General features: G+C 32.1%; 1 protein-coding gene across 2 annotated transcripts; it reads right to left on the reverse strand.

Moving 5' to 3' along the window:
* Nucleotides 1-19,083: 19,083 nt before the first annotated feature.
* On the reverse strand, nt 19,084-22,737 carry LOC109790702 (E3 ubiquitin-protein ligase RMA1H1). 2 transcript variants are annotated; one of them, XM_020349899.3, is made up of 2 exons: nt 22,579-22,737; nt 19,084-20,033 (listed from the first exon to the last, which is right to left on the reverse strand). In XM_020349899.3, the coding sequence occupies exon 2, from the start codon at nt 19,986-19,988 to the stop codon at nt 19,266-19,268; it is 723 nt and encodes a 240-aa protein (XP_020205488.1). In that variant the 5' UTR covers nt 19,989-20,033; nt 22,579-22,737; the 3' UTR covers nt 19,084-19,265. The 2 variants fall into 2 exon arrangements, with proteins under 2 accessions (XP_020205488.1, XP_029125545.1); XM_029269712.2 differs by lacking the exon at nt 22,579-22,737 and adding an exon at nt 22,304-22,564.
* Between the last annotated feature and the right edge of the window lie 833 nt (nt 22,738-23,570).

Below are 23,570 nucleotides of genomic sequence, written 5' to 3' on the forward strand. Positions count from 1 at the left end.
TGAGTACAGATATATAGCATCATCATGCGTGGGTTAAAGATGGTAGTTAAAATAATATATGCAGATTTTTAAATTCGATAACTAGTTATGAATTTGAAAAAAGAGTATGAAACTATATTAACTATTTGTCTATTTGGAAAGAGAGTTTTTCGCCCTCTTATCATGATTCAAACGTAATTATTTCTAATAAAAGATGCTTGGCCTACAAAAAAAAAATAGTGAAAAAATAAAAGTCTAGCAAACAACACAGATTGAATCCATATCCTGTAAAAGTTTTGAAGGTTTTGATGTGAACAGTTTTGTCCTTCATTCATTTGGATTATGTGTTTGGAAAAGTTGACTATCGGAGCAATTATACTTTTGGGTTTGAAGAAGGTGCGAGTGAATAGAGAGACAAGCTTTAGCCCCCAAATCATGATGAATTATGAGGTCTTCTAAACTAGACGTGGTAGAAACATAAAGGAGATAGAAGCATGTTTGGATGCTTTATGCTACTTCTAAAGGGAAAAAGGAACTCAACTTGTGTTACTTTTGACGTTGTTGGTAATTGTTTCATGCTCTGATTTGGGTACCCTTGTTTTGGGGCCCATTGATTTAGGATCAGTTGTCAATTTTAGATTCTACGTGCTCATCTACCAAGCAACTCCCTGTCTAAAAATCAAAGTTGTGAAAATGAAATAAATAAATGTAAAATACAGGCGAGTAAAATTAGACAACTAAATACTTAACTAACACTCATTACTTTTCTTTCTATTTTCATCACATCGTATCACCAATAATAAATATTCATTTATCTATTTTATCTCGCACCAACTGTCTAACAACATTTTTGGGTTGTCCAAAAATTATTTTCCAAATAATCTAATCAGTGTGATTCAAATTATATAGTCTTCTGTTACTTTGCTCTGTTTTCAATTTTTTTCCAAAAGATGAAATTTAACGTCTTAGATTTGTCATCGACCCCGTGTTAATCGATTGACTTTCTAGATGAATTAGTGAACTATAAATCAAACCGATTTATCTGTTTCTCCGAAGTTAAACTTGAACTTTAAGTACTCTTGGATGATAGAAACCTTAATGACCACCCAACTAACATGCTTAATTGAAATATATTTGAAAATATTTTTATAGTATAATTTTAATTTAAAACTATATATTTAATTAAATTCATCCGGAGTTTTGCACTTGTTTCCCGCATCAACCTGCTTGAGGGGTTAAAGAAAAGAACTTCGCTTTTACGCTCATGCTCTATAATTTGAGCATCTCTCTCTCTATACCTGCGTAACAATCATAACAATGGAAAGAAAAAAGAAGGGGATAAAATCTTTCCCAAGCCTCAAATCGTAATTCTAAATAGAGGTGATATATTGACAATTTACTAAAAATATTACCATCACATTGATTCAAATACGAGGCCATATTAATCTTTAAGAGGCGAATGCAATGTGTAATGTGTTAATGACGATTGACAAGAGACTAAAATAGTTTTAAAAAAAAAAACAAGTAGTTATTTTCAAATTAAGGACAAAAAAATATTTATTAATCTGGAGAAAAAAAAAATTGTTCCAAATTTAATATGTCAAAAAATATTTAATCCTTTTTATAGTTAAAAAAAAATAATAATTTTAAAGAAATAATATTTCAAATAATTCCGAAGCATTATTTAAGAGAAGGAAATTTGTGAAGATTTCTTGGCTAAGGAGGGTGACTGCATGAGTTTTTTATTTATCAGTCACCGCCTGTGGGGTTATTGCCATTTTTGCAAGACGACTTGGCAGGGTTTTGTTTCTTTTTTCCTTTTTTCTTATGTACCCCATTTATGAAATATATAGAGAATAATTAAATAAAAAATTTAATAATTTATAAAATAAAAATAATTTCCAAACATAAAATATTTTGTACAAGGGTTCACAATATTTTTTCTATAACTTGATTAAACGAATGAAAACATAGAAAAATAATGTATAAATCAAAGTAATGTACATATTTTTATTTGAACACAACTTTGACAAGAAAACATATTGAAATAAATATTTAACAAATACAAATAATCACTAAGATTAGAATTCTACTCCAATGTCATACTAATTAGAGAAAAACTTTTATTTAGACTTCTCCTTCATCAAACACATCCTTTTATACTTGTTTTAGTCCTATAAGTGACATTCAGCCCAAACACATACAAATACAGGGAATGAAAATACATATACACAACATATATAAGACATAATGGTAAACACACACATCCATAACATCAATAATGTCTCACACACAGATAAGTATCCTACCAAACATCTACAATAATCATCTTTATACATTCATTCCTCATTCATGACCAACAATTCACACAACATATATCAATTACAAATTAAGACTCGTGTGATGAATGCTCCTAACTTTATATACATGTGGTACCAATATCCTCATAATCATTGACAATACAAAATAGCATAGGATTCATGGAATGGGACCACTCCATTGAATAGTGTAGGGATCACTCATCAATAGTGATCCCCCAAACCACCTCAACCAAGAAATGTCTATTAGGATCTTGTTGAAGTGTTATAACTAGCTATAGTAACTTTACATTCCCGTTAGAAGTTTTCCCACCATAACACCTCCCAGGACATTTGTAAATGACTCACATTATCCCATAAACAAAGTATGTTTGCATGAATCACATCATTAACATACAACAATCATTTTCCTCATTTGCCAATTCACAACGCTAGACTTAACCATCACATCTCATCACATTACTCATAGTAACTCAACGCATCATGTATCAATATAATTCTCATATATTAATTCCATCTCATATGCACATCATCATTATTGTACATTCTCACCATTCATTCATCACATATTATAAAATTCATCATTATAATATCATTAACATAATATATCAATCATAATATCATTATCATTGAACCTTAAACATCATCGCACACCATAAATTATTATTACTCATATCAAATATAAGTACTTAAAGAACAACTCACAATTACAACTCTTAAATTATTTCTTCTTATCTTGAGTTTTTATAACATTGTGTGATTTAAATGTTATATCTATAGTTATACCTATGATGTCAAGTTGATATTAATTTTATTAGAAATCTAAGATAATTATATACAGCTTCTATGCTGACTTCAATAGTTGATTTTATCATCTATTATTTTTAAAAAATTATATTACCATAATATTTAAGCTTAAATATGATCATTTGACCTTTACTCACTAATTTGATCATAAATTTAGTTTTAGACTTCCTTTTTGGGTGATTCTAGTGCTGTTGAAAAGCTAACATCCAAGCATAGAACTCTTATGAATACCACGAAACTTAATTTGGTCATCTAAGAGCCCTCATAGTGCTTACAAGTTTTAGACATTAAGTTTTGCGCATAGAACATGAGACTCATCACATAACTTAATTGTGTCTTAATATTTTTATATGATTCTTGAGTCTAAACTATAGCCCTAAAATGTCTAGTTTCTAATCCAGCAAAAAGAAATCTATTTGATTAATCACACAAAGAAAAATCACCTAAATATTGAGATATGTTCATATTAAAATTTTTAAAATTAAACAAACTACACCAAAACTCTCAAATCACACATATAGCCCTAACCCCTAATATATCTATACACATCTTTTTACTTTAATTCTCAATTCAATTAGTCAAATACTTGTTTGTCACTTATATATCCATTCATCATCATCAAATCATGCAAAACATTCAACCAAATCAAAAGCTCCAATTTATCCATCACCACTTCATTTCAACACCAATTTCAATACAACATGAATTAACACATGAATTCATAGAGTAGAATGGGAGTAAATCATCAATTTATTCATATGCCTTTACACATATTAAATTCATCAACTTAAGAGGCTTAGGGATTGTCATTATACTTTTATCCCTCATATATGTCCAAAGGAATTAATAATCTCACTCCCCTTTACCTAGAGAGACGATTCTGGTAAAATAACGCTCCTCCAATAGCTTTTGCTACTAATTCGTGCCTAATTAGTGGTCTCCTCTACGTTACCTTTTGTGAGTGTTGTAGGTTTTTCAGAAGGTGTGTAATGACCTATCCTTCTCTTTATTTTCTTTTATTGAATCTAGCTCAAAATTTTTCGATTTACCCCTTCCTATTTTATTTTTATTAATAAAAAATTTCTCTTATAGTATTCTAATTATTCCAGTTTTTTTTAAAAAAAATAGGATGTTGCAGCTTGTGTCAGGTATCGGAATAGATGAGCAACAAAATGAATCTTTACTTATTTTCTGGAGACATTGCTACATGACTTGATTTGATAGGAATAGTTTAGGGCCTAGGTCAAGTAGAGAAATAGTTCAGTAGCATGCCAAACACTTTAAGAGGTTTCAAGTGTAATGACATGTATAAAGTAGTTGGAACAATGAAGAAAGCAATCTTGGAGGGTCAACAAGGATGGAAGCCTTGACCATTTACTTTGGTTGTATGTGAAAAACAAAGGAGGTTTAGAGTTGGCATTATTTCTCTTCTACTACCCATGATAAATTATTAGGTTATGTGCATGGTGAAATCCTAGAAACAAATGCCTTAAATTTGATGAAAGGAGATAATCATCTAAAGACTAATCAAGCATGAAGATTTTTTTAATAGAATTTCTTACACATATCATGATTTATTTTTCTCTTTTGAAGTGTTATGAGGACATGTGTATATCTCTGTTTTAATTTTGTAAATATTGTTGCAACTTAGCAACTTTTGTGATCATTTTAGATAGAAATTTCTATCTCGATATAATTTTGCCATAAAATTTTAGTCATGTTTAAATGATCGATCTTAATCTTTTAGTCACATGTTAATATGTTCCTGTCAGCCAATGTATGCGTTATGAGTTATATATCAATTTTCTTGAGCAATAAGACATGTGTTTAAATTAATAACTACTAATGGTGGATGTTCACAAAAAAATGTTGCCAAAATAGAAATAATAGGGTGTGAAAACAAAGAATATAATAAAGAACAATAAAGAACAACACTTGTAAAAGAGTAAAATAAGATGTTTGAAGATGAGGTGAGGGTGAAGGGATGCATGACGAACAAAGGGAGAGAGAAGGAGGTGTTAATTGAGAAAGAGTAGAATAGAAATTTCATTAATAGTATGTTTGGATGGGAAATTTAAATGTATTAATTCAATTTTTTGAAAATTTTCAATGTCTTGGATGAATTGCCTTATTTGGATTGAGAATTTTCAAAATATTTGAAATCTAAGCATTTGTGATAACCCTTAAAATAGTAGAATTTCAAATTCTTTTAAAAAAATAAGAATTTAAAATTTTACATATTTTTTTCTTTCTTATCTCACCCATATAAAAAATATTAATAATTTTTTAATTATTGAATATTCAAAATATTTTTTAAATAATTAAATATCATCTAATATTTATTTTTTAAATTATTAAATATTTTAAAATTAGCTAATATTTATTTTATAAAATTTAATATTAAAATATTTCTCTCTCTCTCTTTATATATATATATATATATAATCAATTTTATTATGATGAAAATCAAGTTACCATATCAAAATTAATAATTTAAAAATTAAAAATTTTAAATTGACTTGTTCAAATAAAATATTTATAAAAAAAATGATAAAAATTGAAATCAAAATAATTTAAATTTTCAAATTTTTAAATTTCTTAAATCTCTAAAATCTATCATTCAAATACATCATAAAATAAATTAAAAGAGAAAAAGTGGGGGTTGGGAAGATCATGGGCCGTAGCATTGTCTTATTTTGTAGATGGGCTAAGCCTATTGCGATATTTTGTTCTAAACTTGGTACATATTAACTTTTTTTAATTCATGGAAATCGAATGCAAGGATTAAGAGAGCTTATAAAATTAACACATCTTACTCAAGTTACTGAGTTAAACATACTAATTTGTAGGGTTAAATTTATGTTGTTAAATGTTTGGATATCTATATGTATTAATTTAGTTTCGAAATAATGATTTTACATTATACATAATTAATTAGGAACAATATAACTTCAAACAAAGAATTCTGATATGGAATTAGGTAGAAGGAAGGCATAAAGCAGTTTTTTTTTTTTTTTCATTCTTGAAGTATCCACCGTAGAGTTGTCAAAACGGGCTACCCGGCCCGGCCCGGCCCGGCCCACCACGGGTTGGCCATTTGGTGGGCCAACCCAACCCGGCTCATTTATCATTGAGCTCAAAAAAATCAAACCCGGCCCGGCCCACCACGGGTTGGTGGGTTAAACGAGTTGGCTCACCTTTAAAAAAAATAATTTTTTTCATTTTTTTTTCTTAATATACAACTAAAGCCCAAAAATTCAAACTTATTTTAAAAATCTGAGATTCTTAATTAAGACATCCATAAATGAATCATTCATCCTAAACATTAAATGATAATTTTAAATACAGTCAAATCAAATCTAAATAATCTCAAATAGATAAATATAATCCAAAATCATCTTAAACTTCAAATATAATCCAAAATTATCTTAAACTTCAAATACAATCCAAAATCATAAAAATTACAAATCACAATCCAACATTAAATTATTATTGTCTCATGTTGGAGTGCACCATGACCCAATAATTATTGTATTTTTTCAAAAAAAAAAAATTAACCCGGCTCACCACGGGTTCAACCCGGGTGAGCCGGGTTCAAATTTGACCCGCATTGAAATTTTCAAATTTTTTTTAACCCAACCCGGCTCGAACCCGTGGTGAGCCGGGTTGGCTCACCGGGCCAAGCCCATTTTGACATCTCTAATCCACCGCCCATAATAGTGACTAATCTCCTCGCTAGGAAGAACCTCAAAGGATGGGATAGCTGATCCCAAAATTTAACGCGGCTAAGATAAGATTCGAAACTCTGACCTTATTTACACGTGAATCAATCTCTACCGCTGAACCACACTCTTGAAATTTCATAAAGCAGTTCTGTACTCTCTAACCTAGGAGGCTTCAAAGAACTTGATGAAATTGGGACCTTAAGTCACTTTCATTATTTCATTTTCATTAAAGCCGTCTTCTGTGACCACCGGCTGCCATGGCCCCACTATCACTTTCACGGTCCTGAAATTGAATAATAATTATGTGAAGAAAAAAAAAATCCTTCTTCAATGATGTGATAAATTAATTATAAAAAAAATGATGTTATAAGTTATGCTCAACATTTTCCTATCATTTACGGATTTACAACTAAAATATAGAAGCAACCTCATGCATTGGTGTATCTTTCAATTTTTTTTTATAACGATCATAAATATTTTTTTATTGAAGTCAATCTTATCCAAGTTGAATAGGATTTATTTTACTTATTTCTAGTGTTATATCAAATTTTGATATTTTTAAAACAGTTATAAATAATTAAAATAATATTATTTATTATAAAATTTAGATTAAATTTTATTTTTAATTTTTTTTATCAATTCGTAATTTTTATTCTACTAATTTAAATGGTTACATTTAATTTCTTAATCTTAAAAATATAAATTTTAATTTTATTATTGATTGACATTTATTAATTATTAAATTTTATCTAATCTAACATTTAGTAACATGATATCTAGAATTGAAAAATTAACAAATAAAATACAAATGAGATTTAATAATAATATTAATATTAATAATCATTTAAAATAAATATAAATTAATATTTTTTTTAGGTTTTTAACTTCTTATTTCTAAAAATATAATTAATATTACGTCACTTTTTTTTTATGAATATTACGTCACTTAACTATCAATAAATCATAAGTTTTGATATAAATGAATATTAAATTAAATATAAAATCAAAATTATATATTTTTTAAAATGTGTAACGACCCGGCTGGCCACTACACTTCCAATCACCGCACACCAGAAACACTAGACAGAATAGAACGAGTATATAATTATAGGGTCTAGAATATAAATATATACAGAGTTCCAATCCAACTAGAGTTAGAGCGTACAAAAGAAATTACAATCAAATGCTACTATCCCAAGTAGCTACACCTCAAAAAAAAAATCATAAAAGCGATCAGCTCTACTGGTCTGCCGAAGACTCGTGATCAGACGCCCACCTATCCCTGCTCTGCTCCCATACATAGTATGATCATTGCAGTCCAACATCATGGAGACAACAGAAGGGTAAGCTAGTGCAATTAAAATTCAACATACAAATATATATATATATATATATATATATATATATATATATATATATATATATATATATATCAATATAAATAAACAACAGATACAGTTATCGGCACACTTGTACAGCTTATACCACTCAACAATATCAGCACCGCAATGCGGCAATATCAGCACTGCTTAGCAACAACAACAGCACCACTCGAGTGGCTATAACGGCACCGCAAAGCGGCAACAACAGCACCGCCTTAGCGGTTAGAATTAGCACCACATGTGTGGATAACAACAGCACCGACTTAGCGGCTATAATATCACACACCTCAGCATAGCCCAGCACAGCACAGCACAGCACAACACAACACAGCATAACACAACACAACAATTCAACAAAATTATTATTTTCTACAATTCAGCCCAACAGTCTATAATTCCGCTATACCATAAAATTTCTCTTATTAATCCATTGATTCCAGCTCAACAATACACCTCTAATACAGCTAACATATTTATCTCAGCTTTATCCCCTAGTCATTACAGCATATTCATCAAATTCAACTTGGTTCAGCATATAACATCATTGATTAACAATCTCGGCACAACTCAACAGCCAACATCATATAGGCCATCATCTCCTTGCGCGCCCGGCGCACTCGAGGTCGCGCCCAGCGCGGCTCAACCCGAGAGCACCAGGACCAGCGCGCCCAGCGCAGGAGTACTCGCGCCCAGCGAGACTCAACCCGAGAGCACCAAGGCTCTCCCGCGCCTGGCGCAATTCCAAATTGCGCCCAGCACCTGCTTGGCAGAGACTCAAGGAGTCTCGTGCGCTCAGCGGGGCCTAACCCGCGCCCAGCGTGGGGAAGGCAGAGACCTACCAAGGTCTCGCGCCCAGCGCAATTCGCATTGCGCCCGGCGTTCTCTTGGCAGAGGCTCCCAAGGAGCCTCCACGCCCAGCGAGTCCAAAAGTGCGCCTAGCGCTGCACCAAGTATCCCAAAACATGTTACTCTTGATATCGCGCCCAGCGCAGCTCGAGTCACGCCCGGCGCGGGCCAACCAGAGACTCTCATTTGCAAGCTCGCCCAACACACACAGCCTTGCGCCCGGCGGCTTGCCTAAACAGAGTCTCCTGATGGTCGCGCGCCCAGCGCGAACTCATCAGTAACTTCCCCAAGTTCGAAAAATCTCCAAAAAACCTGCAAAACTTAACAGAAAATCCACATGCAAACGGTTCAAAGTGTCGCATTTTCATCATACATCATGAAAAGCATCTCCTTTTCAGCATGCATTCACAGATTATGAAGATCCCCCAAATTTTCACCCTACCTCGAAAACCCCAGAGGTGAGTGTTCCTCACCACAGCTCATCAATTTCACGAAAATCGGTTATGCCATGTGATTATGCATTCTTTCACAAACCAAACAGCCATAAGTCTAGCTTCCCTTACCTCAAATCAAGAGATCCTAGCTCCGGGAAGTAGAAGAAAATGCTCAACGGGGAAGAAAGGGAGAAGGAGAAGAGGAAGCTCCGCACGGCTCGACTAGAAATCCAATCCTATTCTTGACCAACACCTTGAATCAGCAACTAGAATGAGTCAGAAATGTGAGGAAGGGGGTGAAGGAGAATGCTGAATGTGAAAGCTTGGTAGTGTGTGAATGAGAGTAAGAGAGGGTAAGGGAAAAATTGGGGAAAGAAAAGAGAGGGTCTCACAAAAATTAAATAGACTAAATATTTTTATTTTAAATTAATAGTATAAATTGATAATAATAATAATAATAAAGATAAAAAAAATATAATTTAGTCTAAATCTAAAAGTGATTTAAGTTTTTTTTAATTATTAATAATATAAATTATTGTAATAAATCTAAGCGTAATTTATATTTAAAAAATAATTTATCATAAATTTTAACATTAACTATAGGATAAAATATATTTTAAATTATTTATTTATTATATATTAAAATTATATTAAAAATATTTATCTCATATATTATGCATGTTAAAATATTAGAGTATACATATATATATATAGAGAGAGAGGATGAATCCTTTTACTCCAAAAGTAAGTCTATTTATACTTACTTCGTTCAATAACTCATATTCCGCATTAAGTTTTAATGATCTAACCGTTGAATCTAAAAATTTTAATGCATAGATCAAATCTGCAATTTTTTTAAAAATTTAAAAATCATTTGATATTTTATTTCATTAATTCAAAACAATGTATAAAATGATTTTATGATTATCCGTCAATTTGATATAATGAAATGAAGTATCAAATGATTTTTAATTTTTTTTTAAATTTGAAGATTTAATCTATGCATTAAAAACTTTAAATTCAACGGTTAGATCGTTGAAATTTGATGTGGAACATGAATTATTGAACGAAATAAGTTTAGGTAAATTTACTCATAGAGTAAAAAGATTCCCGCTCGTATATATGAACACACAATCACACATCACTCAAAATAGAAAGTGAGGCATCAAGTTAGGGAAGTTGCAGCTTCCAAAATGACCATAAAAACTTGATAGTTGGCGGCATTTTAGTGTATGGACCACTGCCAGTTGTTTTCATCCCTTGCGATAAGTAAGGCATTACTTTCAATAGCAGCCTATATCCATAGTATGTCTTCCCTAATCAATAAGCAGCAAATCATTCCTAATTTCCTGTCCTCAATCGTCTTATTAGTTATTTGTGCCTCCTTTAATCATGTGTAGGCACTTGTTTTTTTTCTTCTTATTCCTAATTTTGTTATTCATAAGAATTATAGTCACGACAATATGATTAAATTTATAATCTCGTACATATTTTTCTAATATCTTATTATTAAGTTGGCTCTGATAATTTTAAAAACACTTGGTTTGTAACAAGCTAAAAGTAGAAAACCAAGTGAAATTATACAGCCATTTTTTCAAATATGGATACATCTACTCTCACATTCTTTTTTCTTTTTTTTTTTTAAACAATTTTTCCGACTAGGAAGGAGATAGAAAGAGAAGAGCAAAAAATACAGGATAAGACAAGTAAATGCGTAACACGACGAGGAGGGATAAAGAAAAAAAAAATTTGTGGTAAATGTTATATAAAGTTTATGTAAAAATTATTGATACAACTAAGATCACGAACCATAAACTTAACCAATCATGAATTCACTGGATATGGAGCATCTGCAGTTCAAAATGAACTGCACCTTATGCAGTTTAGATCCAATAACTCTCACTAACAGCATATATTTATTTTTAATTTTCTTATGAAACAAAATATTATTTGAAGGGCTATGATGAATACAGTTATGATGAATTGAAAATGTAGGGCCCGATAGTCCACCTGTTGCTCCACCATAGTATGATATTGTCCGCTTTGGGCTAGGCTCGCACGGTTTTGTTTTTGGGCTCCTTCCCAAAAGGCCTCATACTATATGGAATGGTGGACACCCTTATAAACTAGCCAATGTTCCTTCATTTTACAGATGTGGGACTTGAGATGAATCCCAACAAACCTCCCCTCAGACCAAGGACCACATGTCTCGTGACCTCCTCCCCTCAAGCGATAATCCGTCACCATCTTGTACCGCCGTTAACTCTACGGGACACGCCGCCTGAACACCACAATATCAGGAAGACTTTCGACACAAGGCACCAAGTTCGGATCTCCATCGCGAGGCACAACACTGAGGGTCTTCCCGCATCAAACCCAGCCGAACCGTTGGCTCTGATACCACTTGTTATGACAATATGTAAAAGAAAGAGAAGAGAAAGAAGACAACACACAAATTACATGGTTCAGTCAGTGTGACCTACGTCCACGGACAGTTCAAGAGTTTCTTATTTCTGAATGAATAGAGATATCTGATACAGATGCCTTTTAGCCTTATAACAAGGATAAAATATAACAGCCTCATTACAACCCAAATAATAGTGAAATAGTAACGGACAAAATTATAAATTCAAGGCATCTCAACAATTCTCCACCTTGACTTGAATTTTCCCAAGTCACCAGTAACCAAAAACAACTCTCCTGCTTATTCTCCCCGAATGGTCTCAAGCGATGCGAACATTCACCAAGTCCAAGCTATGCTTAATCTTTTCAAAAGACAAAGGTTTAGTCAACATATCTGCTGGATTGTCTACCGTAGCTATCTTCTCTATGGAGAACAATTTGTCTTCAATTACATCTCATATGAAATTCAATCTGACATCAATATGCTTTGATCTTTCATGATAGACTGGATTTTTTGCCAAACACAAAGCACTTTGACTATCACAATAAAGTATACGTCTCTGCACATTCAAACCCAGACTATCAATAAGACCTTGCAACCATATACCTTCTTTAACCCCTTCTGTCAAGGACATGTATTCCGCTTCAGTGGTAGACAAAGCAACAGTAGGTTGAAGTGTTGCTTTCCAACTTACAGCACAACCATAAAGAGTGAAGATATAACATGTCAAAGATCTTCTCCTCACGAGATCTCCACCATAGTCAGAATCTGCATAGCCAATAAGACCACACCCAATATCATTAGAACCATAAACTAAGCAGATATTACTAGTACCTTTCAAATATCGCATAATCCACTTCACAGTCTCCCTGTGAGCCTTTCCAGGATTACTCATAAATCTACTAACCACACTCACAACATGAGCCAAATCTGGTCTTGTACAAACCATGGCATTCATTAAGCTCCCAACAGCACTAGAATAAGGAACCGTATTCATATACTCCTTTTCTTCATCAGTACTAGGAAGAGTGCTAGCATCAAGTTTAAAATGTGTTGCCAAAGGAGTCCTAACAGGCTTAGAATTCTCCATTTGAAAAGACTGCAACAACTTTTCAATGTATTTCTTCTGAGATACATAAAGTAGACCTGCATTCCTGTCTCTCCAAATCTCCATTCCTAAAATCTTCTTGGCAGCACCCAAATCCTTCATCTCAAACTCATTGCTCAACATAGCTTTAAGAGCATCAATATCAGTCTTGCTCTTAGCTGCAATTAGCATGTCATCCACATACAACAACAAATATATATAGGAACCATCTGATAGCTTCCTACTATAAACACAGTTATCAAACTCATTTCAGATAAAATTATAGGAAATCATAAAAGCATCAAACCTCTTGTACCACTGCCTCGGGCTCTATTTTAAACCATACAAGGATTTTTTCAGCAAACACACATGGTTCTTTTTTCCGGCCTCAAGGAATCCATCTGGTTGTGACATGTAAATCTGCTCTTCTAAATTTCCATGCAAGAATGCAGTTTTCACGTCAAGCTGCTCTAACTCCATATCCAAAGCACTCACCATAGCCAACAGAACTCGAATAGTCTTATGTTTTACCACAGGCGAGAACACTTCATGGTAGTCAATTCCTTCTTTCTGTGAAAAACCTTTTGCCACAAGTCTTGCCTTGAATCTGGATGGTTCAACACCAGGAATCCCTTCTTTCCTTTTTAACACCCATTTGCATCCCACTAGCTTCACACCTCTAGGTAATGGTACTAACTCCCAGGTTTGATTTTTCTTAAGTGACTGCATCTCCTCATCCATGGCAATTAGCCATTTCGATGCTTCTTTACTTTGAATCGCCTCCTTATAGGATTTAGGCTCATCAGATTCAAGATTTTCACCTACTAGCAAGGCATATGCAACAGAGTTAGTATCAACATTAGTAACATCTGCATACCTCGTAGGTTTTCTGATTTCCCTCCTTGTTCTCCTTGTTGCTATGCTTTGAGGCTCTTCTTGAACATTACTGGATTGTTCCACAGGATTCAAATTTTCTTTATTTGAATCTTCAACCTCAAACTCCACCTTCTGATGAACTCCCTTTTTTGTACTTTTATTTCCTGCAAGATTTTCAACTTCCTCTTTCTGGCCAAACATAGCAGACTCATTAAAAGTAACATCTCTGCTAATAACAAATTTTTTTGTTCTGTTATTTTTAGTACACCATAATCTATATCCTTTGACACCCGCAGGATACCCAAGAAATATACATTTCATTGCCCTAGGCTCTAATTTACCATCATTAACATGAGCATAAGCAGGACAACCAAATATACGTAAGCCAGAATAATCAGAAGGTTTACCAGACCATACCTCCTGAGGAGTCTTTAAGTCAATTGCAGTAGATGAAGACCTGTTCACCAAATAGGCCGCAGTATTAACTGCTTCAGCCCAGAATTCTTTTGAAAGACCAGCATTTAAACGCATGCACCGAGCACGCTGAAGTAGTGTTTGATTCATTCGTTCAGCAACACCATTCTGTTGTGGTGTATGTCTCACTGTGAGGTGCCTAACTATACCTGCTTCTTTACAGTAATCATCAAATAATGCATTGCAGAACTCCAGTCCATTATTTGTTCTTAGAGTCTTGACTAATTTCCCGGTTCGTTTCTCAACCATAGTCTTCCACTCCTTGAAACGCCCAAACACTTCATCCTTGGACTTCAAAAAATACACCCAGACCTTTCTAGAGTAGTCATCAATAAACGTCACAAAATACCTACTCCTTCCATGGGACTGCACTGGGGAAGGACCCCATAAATCAGAATGAACATATTGCAATATTTCGGTTGAAGTGTGCTTACCGTGACTGAATTTCAGCCTACGTTGTTTACCCATAACACAAGATTCGCAGAACTTTAATTTCCCTATCACCGCTCCACCCAACAGTCCTTGTTTACTCAACACTGCAAGTCCACGCTCACTCATATGTCCCAACCTACAATGCCATAATTTTGTGTTATCAAGATGTTGCTCTAAGGAATGAGATATAGACACCGTTCCCTAAAAGGAATTGTCAAGCATAACATAAATTCCATGTTGTAACTTTCCTTTCATAACAACCAGAGCACCTTTAGAAACTGTAATTTGTCCGTCATTTCCTGAAAAACTGTACCCTTGTTTATCTAAGGTACCAATAGAAATCAGGTTCTTCCGTAAGCCAGGAACATACCAAGCATCAAACATTCTGACCATGCCATCATACATTTTTATCTGTACAGTGCCACTACCTTTTATTCCAAGCTCTTCATCATCACCTAACTTTACACTACCATTCCATTCTTTAAATGAATTGAACAACTTCCTGTTAAAAGTCATGTGATAAGAAGCTCCAGTATCCATGACCCATGTATCAGCAAAACTAGTAGTACTAACAGTCAAAACATCTCCGCCATCTCCTTCATCTGAACTCTCACCAGAGACAGTTGCACTAGAACGAACAACAGCTGCACTGGCGTTACTATTTCTATCTTTCTTCAGTTGTGGACAATTCTTCCTTATGTGCCCCATCTCTTTGCATTTGTAACATCTCACTTTCTTTGACTTTGAAAGTGAATTACTGCGTGTATGACCCTTGCTACTATTTCCTCTCTCCATGCTTCTGCCTCTGTTAACTGTCAGACCTACATCATCCACATTAGAACTAGAGACTACTCTTCTCTTCAATTCTTTAGATTGTAAGCTGTCCTTCACATTGTTGAGAGTAATATTATCCCTTCCATACAACATAGTATCAATAAAATTCTCATATGATTTTGGCAGAGAGCATAACAAAATAATAGCTAGATCGTCATCATCTCTGTAGGTCTAAGATAATTCAGTTAAAATTATCAAGATGATCTCTCACAGACATATTCTCAGACATCTGCAAGGTATAGAGACGTTGCTTCTGATACAATTGTAGGGCCCGATAGTCCACCTGTTGCTCCACCATAGTATGATATTGTCCGCTTTGGGTTAGGCCCGCACGGTTTTGTTTTTGGGCTCCTTCCCAAAAGGCCTCATACTATATGGAATGGTGGACACCCTTATAAACTAGCCAATGTTCCTTCATTTTACAGATGTGGGACTTGGGATGAATCCCAACAGAAAAGTAAGCACAGACTAATCCAAATTCACTGACTCTATTGGTCATAAGTGGAAGTAGTTTGAAACAAACGTGGACATGTTAGAGAAATTTTTCTTAAGCATTTATTTGAGAGAAAAATAGAAAGAAAAATAAAAATAAAAATTTTTATAAACTAAAATTAGCATATACATAAACTAATTTGTAAAAATAATTTTATATTAACTTTTCTAAATTTTAATTTATACATAAATTAATTTTAATTTATAGATCGAAAAATTTATTTTATTTATAAAACGAGTAATTATGAAGAATAGTCTCATACAATTTTATACTATATTCAAAGACTTATGTAGATGGTGAACAAGTCTCTATATTTAACATATTCGTTTAGACTATACATTAAGATAAAAATAATAACTTCAAATCCAACAATATAAAGAATTGTTTTAGTCTTCCAAAAACTTTAATTTATATTTTTTTTCTTATCACCATCTTTTTTTTAAAAAAAATAATAAAATTGACACGATTATTAAATTTGATGATCTTATCGTATTATGTCAATAAAGATGTCACATCATTGATAATTTATTGGGACTAAAAATAAATAAAATAATTTATGAAAATTAAAGTACCATTTTCATGGGTGAAAATTTTCATTTGAGTATTAAAACAATATTAAATTAAAATTAAAGCTTTAATATTAAAATATCCTCCCATTTTATGTACACTTAATATTCTGGCTTTAATATTAAAATATCCTTCCTATTAGATTTTGTATACTTAATATCCTGAAAAACTCGACATTATCAAGTTTATGTAAATTTTTATAGAGTGAAAAATGACCAACACAATTGTCATCTAGGCTTGGCAATCAAATTCTGCCCAACTTGAAGTTAATGAGGAAATCTTGCTTTGATCGAGTTTGAGATCAATTTTTTCCTCTATTGAAGAAATGGGGTAGGGGATGTTGATTGTTGACCCCTCTATCTTACCCTTGCTAGCCTATAACTAACACCAAGGGATAGATTTTAAGCTTTAGAACTTGGAGTATTTCATGTATAGATTAAAGTCTAGTGGATAACCTTCAATTACTGGCATGTGAAGAAAGATAAGATTGGAGTATTTCTTAATCAACATGCTTGGGAAGAAAGGGTGGAGCTTTGTGGAGCCAAAAGGAGAGGAAAGCATATGAGGAGAAGACTTTGATGACAAAGAGGGAACAAAGATAAAGTGAAATAGTATTTTATAATTTAAGTCTTTATTTATTTTAAGGTTAATTTCAAATTTAAATACTTTTATTTTTGCATTTCACTTTTTGTTTTCGTCTTTAATAATTATTTTGTTTTTTTTATCCTCGTAAATTATTGATGATGTGACATGATAATGTCATCAAATTCATTAGCCACATTATCTTTATTATGTCAACACCAGCAGTATGGACAAAAAAAAAATGTTCAAGTTGAAATTTGTAAGGAATAAAATTAGAGAAAAACAAATGCTAAATTATACAAATAATAAATATGTTTAATTTTATTTTTATAGATCACAAATATTCTATATTAAAAACAATCTTATTTAAAATGAGTAAGATTATTATGGTAAAAAAAATTCTCTCTTCGAATATTTAACACAATTATACATATTGGATTCAAATTTGATACTACTAATTATATATATTTAAGTCTTTGAAAAATTAGAATTATTTTTAAGCAACTATAATAAAATTCAATTTTTTTTTAAGTAAAGACTTGAGATCAAGCCTTATAAATAAAAGAATATTGAAAATACATATTCCGTTAAAAGTGATTGGTCATGTTCTCCAAGGGAATTTTTTTTTACATCAATTCTTGAAAGTAAATTAGTTATCAACATATTAATATCATAATTATATTAAAAAAAATGAAACCGAATTGGATAACATTATTTGACATTTCAAAACTGCCAACAGTCACTTAGTAACATTCAAAAGCTGCACTAGGCCAATTTGGCCTATCTCCTGTTGGTGAGCCATGCCTTTTACTAGTTTAGAAATGTGAGACTTTAAGAATTAGTTTAGAAATATCCAACCACAGACACAAGAATCACATTATTCTTTTCATACAGCTAGAGAGCAATTACTAAATACTCATAGCCCAGCATTAATTTGCAACTTTCTAACATATAATACATCTCGATGAATGAGAGACGGTATTCTATACAAGTAAGTAATCCCTGACTCAATTATAAGCAAAATTAGCTAACTTGCTTATTAATTATGAAAGTTAGTGAACATTATTTAATTTTATTAATATCATTTTAAAAAAAGTCCTATATTACCTTTAATTGTAACTTTATATTAGAAATTTTATTATGAGAAAAAATAAAGATTTATATAATACACAGTTTCCTTTAATATGACATCTTTTAGGTAATGATTAAAAATAAATGTATAAGAACCTAGATCCAAAATAGACAATATCATAGTAATGGAGAAACATGTGTGTGTGTGTAAATTCCCATGTCAAACAAGAATAAAAGAGTCATTAAAATATATTTTCAATAAATAAAGAGTATTATAGAGATGATGGTATTAAATAAGATAAAATTAGTTAAAATTTATTTATATCTAGGGCCACCATTTAAATTTTTTTTAAAAAAATTGCTTATATTTTTTTCTGGGAGTAGTATAACTATAGATGAAAAGAATTAAAAAGTTACTCATCTACTTAGGGAAGTCATTACTTGGAATAAGATTAGAAAAACCTAAAGTTAGCATCTTATTGTATGAACCACAGCAACTTATTCCTTCCATGCAATGGATAAGGCATGACTTCTGAGAGCAGGCTTTGTGCATCTTATGCCTGACCCTATCAATAAGCAAAGTCATTCCTATCCTGGGTCCCCTTATTTGTCCTTTAGTTTAGAAGTATAAATTGGTTTGTAACAAACTGAAAGACTATATAGCAAGAATACCAAATGAAATTAGAAGTTATACCACCATCTTCATCTATTCTCATGAATTACATTTTTTATAACTAGGAAAGAAAAGGTCAGAAGAGAAATCAACGTAGGATAAATCAATTGATGTGATGATCATAAGAATAACATCACTCTTTTCATATAGCTCCGAGAGCAATTGGTAATTACACATAGCGTTATTTTGCAACTTTTCTAACATAGAATACATCGGGATGAATGAGTGAATGTATTCTATACAAGGATGTACTGTAACTAAAGATGAAAATGAAATAGAAATCAAAACAATAGAAGACACAAAACTAGGCAGCAAAGGAGGAAAAAACTTATTCTGTTGAGTGATTTATCAACTTGCATTAAATGTCTTCTCATCCTTGGGTTACTGATCCCTGAAAGATTATATGAATTAGCATATGTATGTATGTTTGCCACCTGGTTTCCAAAGACTCTAGCATATATCATCTCACCAAAGATTCCAAATGTGTTGTCTAGTGAACCACCTGTGCTAAGCATTGGTGAGGTATAAGTATAACCGCTTGGAATTGAGTTGAATTGTGGAGAATGATAAGGATTATAGGGATGATAACTTTGAGAAATAGGTTGGTAAACCCTTTCAGTGTTAAATGATCTGGGACCATGAGGTCTTTGGGGTATGACAGTCCCTACTTGATGTGGCTTCCCTTCAGAAGGTACTGTGGTTTGGCCACGGCCATATAATGGAACAAGGGAGGATTGAGTAACTTCTGATTTGCATACAGGACATAGTGGCTTCTGTTGCTCTTCATTTTCCAAAGAGGTACTTTGAAAATGAAGCCATTTGTATATGCAGGGCCAACAATATAGATGACCACAAAGTGTGACCACTGGATCTTGCACACACTCCAGGCAGATGTTGCAGTCAAAGCCACCAGAGGCATTTCTATCAGGCTCTGCAATGATATCGCTGGAAGATTTCAAATTTTCCTTTTGGGGCACAATCTCCTCCATGTGATCTAAGGCCATTTTTTCCTCTTGGTTTTACTATATGTTCTTTTACATGTACTGAACCTGAAATGCACAAGCAGACCATGTATGAATTATGAGTGTCTCATAAGGGATTACAGATTACTTGTACATAGTTTTCATAAATGAAGTTTCTTTAGCATTTTTTTTATCCATCAAAATCAAATTCAAAACCGAGAGATTTACAACAACTCAGGCACCCTGCTGAACTAACTAAACTAGACTCCCTTGGTTGATGTTTTGTTAAGATGAGGGGGGTTAAATTTTAAAAGCACTCAAAACTAAGGTTCTAATAAAAAATGTCAACCCTGTGGCTTGTGGTTGACAATGATGGTTTGGCAGAGAAATTTAAGTCTGTATGTACCATGGACGAAAACTATATCAACTTTAAGCCTTCTCCACATCTAACATACACTCACTGTTTCTCACAATTAATGAATGTGGAATATGTAAATAAAAAAGACACCAAAAATTAATAAAGTGAGATATCAACCAACCAAATGAAGAGCAGTGTTTTCATAAACTATAGGTTAGGAGTTATGGTCTCCTGGCCAGCCATTTTAGTTATAATTTTCCATAAAAAATATCATTATTTGTAATATAAAAAATCCAGAGTCTTCGGATCAAATCAAAAGGTTTACACAATATTCACAGAAATTTGGAAACTACCTTCTATATAGAGTGATAATTATTTCAGTTGGCTAGGAATTGCTCAGTTAGTTGGGGTGGGATCGACTATGGCTAGGGTAGACAAGTTCAAGTTGGCAATCACTCCTTAACTACCAAAAATTAATGTTTCTTGAGTAATTGTATTGAAAAAAGTTAAATTCACATAAATGTATTTTAGTGTCAGAAATAGAATCAAATTCAAATTTGGGAAAAACCAAGCGATTCAACTCTAACCACTTTTCGTATTAGATGCAAAAAATGATGCATGGAGAATACCTTATACTCAGCGACTCTACTGTGAATACAAAGTCTGTGTATTCTGTTTTATTTCTTCAGATTAGTCGAAAACAGAATTGGATTTTATCGTCTAATACTGTTATTAAATAACAAAACATGGTGATGTCGGAGAAAGAAATACACAATTTTTGACAAACATAATTAGCATGTAGTACAACCAATCATGATGAGCTCTTATTTGATAGAAATCAAATAAAAATTGTATTTTCCTCTCTCCAACAAACCATATTATGTTATCCAAATCTGTTAATAACTTTGCGTTTAATCTCAGGTCCTCCCTTTGGAGGAGACGAAAAAAAAAGGTTTTCGGTAATAAAGACTTAAGTCTAGAATCACTTCCTGTCAATAATTGCATGAAAAATCACAGTTACAGTTACAAACATCAAATACATTAGTTGCCCACCTAATTTTTTTCTTTATTTGACAGATCAGAGTGATTGCAGGCAAAGCTCATCAAACTGCATAATTAAAGTATTACTAGTAAATAGTTTATGCACCAAATAGATTGTGTAAAGTACATCTTCCTTAATTACATATTTTCATATGGTAAGTTCTTTTAGCTTAACAATTAGCACCCTAAAAGTCATATTATTTCATCATTAAAAATATATTACATTTACCACATCAAGGTTTAAACCTCACATTAATTATGGAGGGAGGTTGAGATGATTTGACTTTTGTAATTGTTGTAATTTCGATAGATAAAAAATTCTCACCTTATCCATACTATCCCAACCCTAAGTCATATCTAACGTGAATTCTGATTGGTGAACAATTTTTACATAAAAATTAAACTCAAACTATTTTCAAGAAAAAGGCTAGCTAGAGAAAATGTAGTCAATGCAATTTACTAACAATAACACTAATTAAATTAGACTACTACATGAGAGATAGTTATCAGGCAAAGAAAAGAGGTTCCTTCAATTGAAACAAGCAAGTCGATTTCATAATGTTTCTCAAAGCAGAAGACAAGTAGGAAAGACAGAGAAATCCATATCCACAATCTCAGGAAAGTCATGCATCATGTACAAAAGAGAGTAAAAAAAGGGGGGGGGGGGGGGGGAATCTGAAATCCACCGTCAATCACCAAGAACAACAAATTAACAGTATGTTTGATCCTCTTCTCACTTCTTCGTTTCAACAACTGTTTTCTAAATCAATTTTCGCAGAAAATAAACACACTTCACAACAATAGAAGTCCAGAACACCCTCAATATTTTTCTTTCAGATCTGCTGTGAGAGAAAACAAAATTAAACCATTACGGAACTATGTAATATGGTGGCGTGTGTGGAACATAAAAGTGAGAGACAAAAGAATTTATTTTTTAATTTATCAATTGGAAACGTACTAAACCAGGATCTCCATTCTCCAAACAGAGTATTGATAATCCTTGCGTAAAATTAAAGCGCACCCATTAAAGACGAAGCAGTTCCTCACAAGAAGCAAAATAAACAACATAAAAAAAAAAAAAACAAAAAAAAAACGTTTTTGATGAAAAAATTCAACACCCAGATGAACATAAGAAGCTTTTCACACATAGAGAAGGTGAGTGAAGGAAAATAAAAACGAAACTGCATGACCCGTGTTTTTACTTAAGAGAAAGAAAGGTGTTGGAATACTTACGAATGAGTAGAGAAGGGAAGAGTTTGCGTGTGGAGAGTGCAATTATGACTGCGAGGGCGTAAGAAGGTTGGAAGCTCAATAGAAAAGAAGGAAAGTTTAGTTGAAGGTTGGAGATAGAAACAGAAAGAAGAGAAGAGAAGAAGAATTGAAGTAGGAGGAAAAGAAACGTTGGAATTTATAGTACAATAATTGTCTCTTTAATTAATTGCGTATTCTATGAATTCGGCCGCGAAAAGACACAACTGTTCGCAAATTCCTCTCCGCACGTTCTTTAAATTATTGTTTTTAATTCTTATAATTTTTAAAAATTTTATTTTAGTCATTTAGATCACTAATAATATATTTAAAAATGATTAATTAAGACAATTATGTAATATTAACTAGATTTAGTGTAATATTTTTACTAATAGAAATACCGATAAGTAAATTTTATACAATAATATTTGATAAATTTCTTAACAAAATTTGAATATAAAGATTAAAATAAGTTTTTTTTGAAATTATAGAAACTAAAAATAACAATTTTAAATTTGAGGGACCAAAAACAAATTTATCCTAAATTTAAGGGACTAAAAACATATTTAAGTTTATTAAAAAATATAAAACTTAGTTACTTTTATATTTTATTTAATAATTCTTTTTCTTAATTTTGTAATTTTTAATAAATTTTAATAAAAAGAAAGTGTGTATAAGAAGAATGTGATATTAGCATTCTTTAAGTATTTATTAAAAAATATTAAAAAAAAATCAATATCACATATTATTTAAAAAAAATTAATTTTTTAATTTTTAATAAATTATAATTGATATTAAAATGTATAATAAGAAAAATGTCTCGTTAATATTTATCCAATGAAATAAGTCTTGTTATGAAAAATAAAAATAAGTATGTCTGTTAAAAAATTATTTTAGGTTTTTTTCCTAAAATTAATGTTTTACAGATTTAACACTTTACTAAAGATTTTTCTCACAGGTACCTCTCTTAACAATCA

This window comes from Cajanus cajan, chromosome 8 (genome assembly GCF_000230855.2).
Source record: "Cajanus cajan strain Asha chromosome 8, NIPB_CcT2T_4, whole genome shotgun sequence".
Lineage (NCBI taxonomy): Eukaryota > Viridiplantae > Streptophyta > Magnoliopsida > Fabales > Fabaceae > Cajanus > Cajanus cajan.

Excerpts from the sequence above, each read along its gene's own strand:
- LOC109790702 (XM_020349899.3), bottom strand. The coding sequence starts at position 19,988 with ATGGCCTTAGATCACATGGAGGAGATTGTGCCCCAAAAGGAAAATTTG.